At 42.5% G+C, this 2,315-nt stretch overlaps 1 protein-coding gene across 1 annotated transcript; it reads right to left on the bottom strand.

The window, feature by feature from the left end:
- Positions 1–318: 318 nt before the first annotated feature.
- Positions 319–873, bottom strand: LOC124935207. The gene has a single exon (XM_047475654.1). The coding sequence runs from the start codon at positions 871–873 to the stop codon at positions 319–321; it is 555 nt and encodes a 184-aa protein (XP_047331610.1).
- Between the last annotated feature and the right edge of the window lie 1,442 nt (positions 874–2,315).

Here is a 2,315-nt window from a genome sequence, read left to right as displayed (position 1 = left end):
CATTTTCCTACATGAGCCTTCTTACAAAGATTACAAGTGCGGATGGATAAGATAGAAAGGTTTGTTGGTTTGGTGGGTTGTATCCTACTTTGTTGTTGTTGATGGTTTTGTGGATTTCTGTTTGGCCAATTATTTCTTGACTGCTGTGGGAGAGGATTCTAGTAATGGGTTGGCTGGAAGGGCTACTTCGTCTCTAACTCTTGAGATTCTCTTCCTGGATAACTTCTCCTATTAGCCTGCTCCTCCCTATAATGTCCTGGTTGTCCTTCTCGGCCATCAAAGCCCTATCAATGGTCTCACGCAAAGATGAAGCGTTGCTTAATCGACATCGCGTCGGATTGTTGCGTTCAGCCCCTCCAAGAAATGGTTCAGCTCCAAGGCAGCGTTTCCAACTATCATGGGTGCAAAATACTTGCCTCGCTCGAACTTCTTCACATAATCGGCAACACTAGCATCCCCTTGGCGGATTTCCAGGAACTCCCTAGCCAGCTTATTCCTGGTGCTTAAGGTGAAATATTTTCCATAAAAAACGGTTTTGAACTCTTCCCAAGTTGCTGCATTAAGGTCGAGAGTGGCCTTGGCGCCTTGCCACCAGATCCTAACATCGTTTTTAAACATAAAGGAAGCGCACCTAACTTGGTCTGATTTGATGCACTGTATGAACGTAAAGATAGTCTCCATAGATTGCATCCATTCTTCAGCCTCAAATGGGTCCATTCTTCCTCTAAAGTCTGTTGGTTTGAAGCCCATGAACTGCTTATAGACTGGTCGTTGGCTGCCATCATTAGTGTTGCGGTTGGAATTGTGGTTGTTCCAATTACCCTGGAATATGTCACGCATCTGCTCACTTTGGATTAGGTTTTGGTCCCTCATCTGCTTGTTTTGCATGCGTTTTTGATCCCTCAAGGTATCAACTAGGTCTGATAAGAAGTGGTCTCAGTCTGTCTCCTCTAAGGGTGTAGAAACATTGGACCTGGTTCCTCTTCTCATGGTTCTAATGGGAATAACACTTTTCATTTTATTATCAGCTTAACATTTATTGAGATGCATAAGCTGAGTTGCTAGTCTTATCAATTTATTATTTTGGCAGAACTAATGTAATTGTAATGAAAATGATTTCATGCTGAATTCAAAACAACTTACAGATTTTTAAGGCGAGCTCTTGAAGGTGCAACTGTAGAAGCGTGTGTGAAAGTACTAAGGTTCGTAACTGTTGCTCTAATACCAACTGTAACAACCCTGACTCCTAAATTACTTAGACAGAGTGAGGGATGTTTGAAACGTGAACATAAATGACGGAAATCAGAAACATGTACGAAAGCGTTTTGTCATTTATAAAAAGTGAAGCTACAAAATTTCGGTTTATAAACATAAGACACAGTCTGATCACCTGCTTGTCATAGCATGTGAAGGAAGAAGCATGAGGTGGCCAAGCATGAGGTGGATAAGCATGAGGTGGCTAAGTAGGAGTTAGAAAAATATTATCAGTTGGACCTCCTCAGTCAAACCCCTCGGTTGGACCCCCTCGATCGGACTCGGACCCCCTCGGTCGGACATAGATTTCTCTTAGTCCTAAATCTCAGACTTACCTCGGTCCTAATTTCCAATCACATGGGTGCTTGGTCTTGGCCAGGACCAAAGGCATTCAGCCAAATATGAATTTTAGGGTGTGACAAATGTGGTCGGTAGTGACTTGGTGAATATGTCAGCGGCTTGAGCTCAACTTTCAACATGCTTTAGCTCAACCTTTCCTTCTTTGACTTGTTCTCGAATGAAATGAAATCAGACGTCAATGTACTTGCTCCTTCCGTGATTAACCAGGTTCTTTGCCAACTCGATATCCGACTTATTATCAACTCGAATCACAGTCCCTTCATCTCGGATAACTCCTAATTGCCATAGAAAATTTGAAAGCCAGACTGCATGACACACGCTCCAAGAGGCTGCCACATACTCTACCTCGCACGTCGACAGCGTTACAATAGGCTGCTTCTTTGACAACCAAGTAAGAGCCGAATTTCCGAGTATGAATACATAACCCGAAGTACTTTTTTGGTCATCAACATCACCACACTAATCACTATCAGAGTAACCCAATAAAGAGTAACCCACTAATCGGTAGTCATCTGATTTTGATTAAAAAATACCTAGTGAAAGAGTTCTTGGAACATATCTCATAATTCTCTTCAAGGCCTTCCAATGTGTATAGCTTGGATCCTCCATGAATCTGCTTGTTATCCCAACACTCAATATTAGGTCGGGTCTCGTGCTTGTAAGATACCTTAGACTTCCGACTAAGCTTTGATATCTCCCAA

This window comes from Impatiens glandulifera, chromosome 4 (genome assembly GCF_907164915.1).
Source record: "Impatiens glandulifera chromosome 4, dImpGla2.1, whole genome shotgun sequence".
Classification (NCBI taxonomy): domain Eukaryota; kingdom Viridiplantae; phylum Streptophyta; class Magnoliopsida; order Ericales; family Balsaminaceae; genus Impatiens; species Impatiens glandulifera.
The sequence above is the reverse complement of the archived record's forward strand: the minus strand, read 5'-3'. Positions and strand labels throughout refer to the sequence as shown.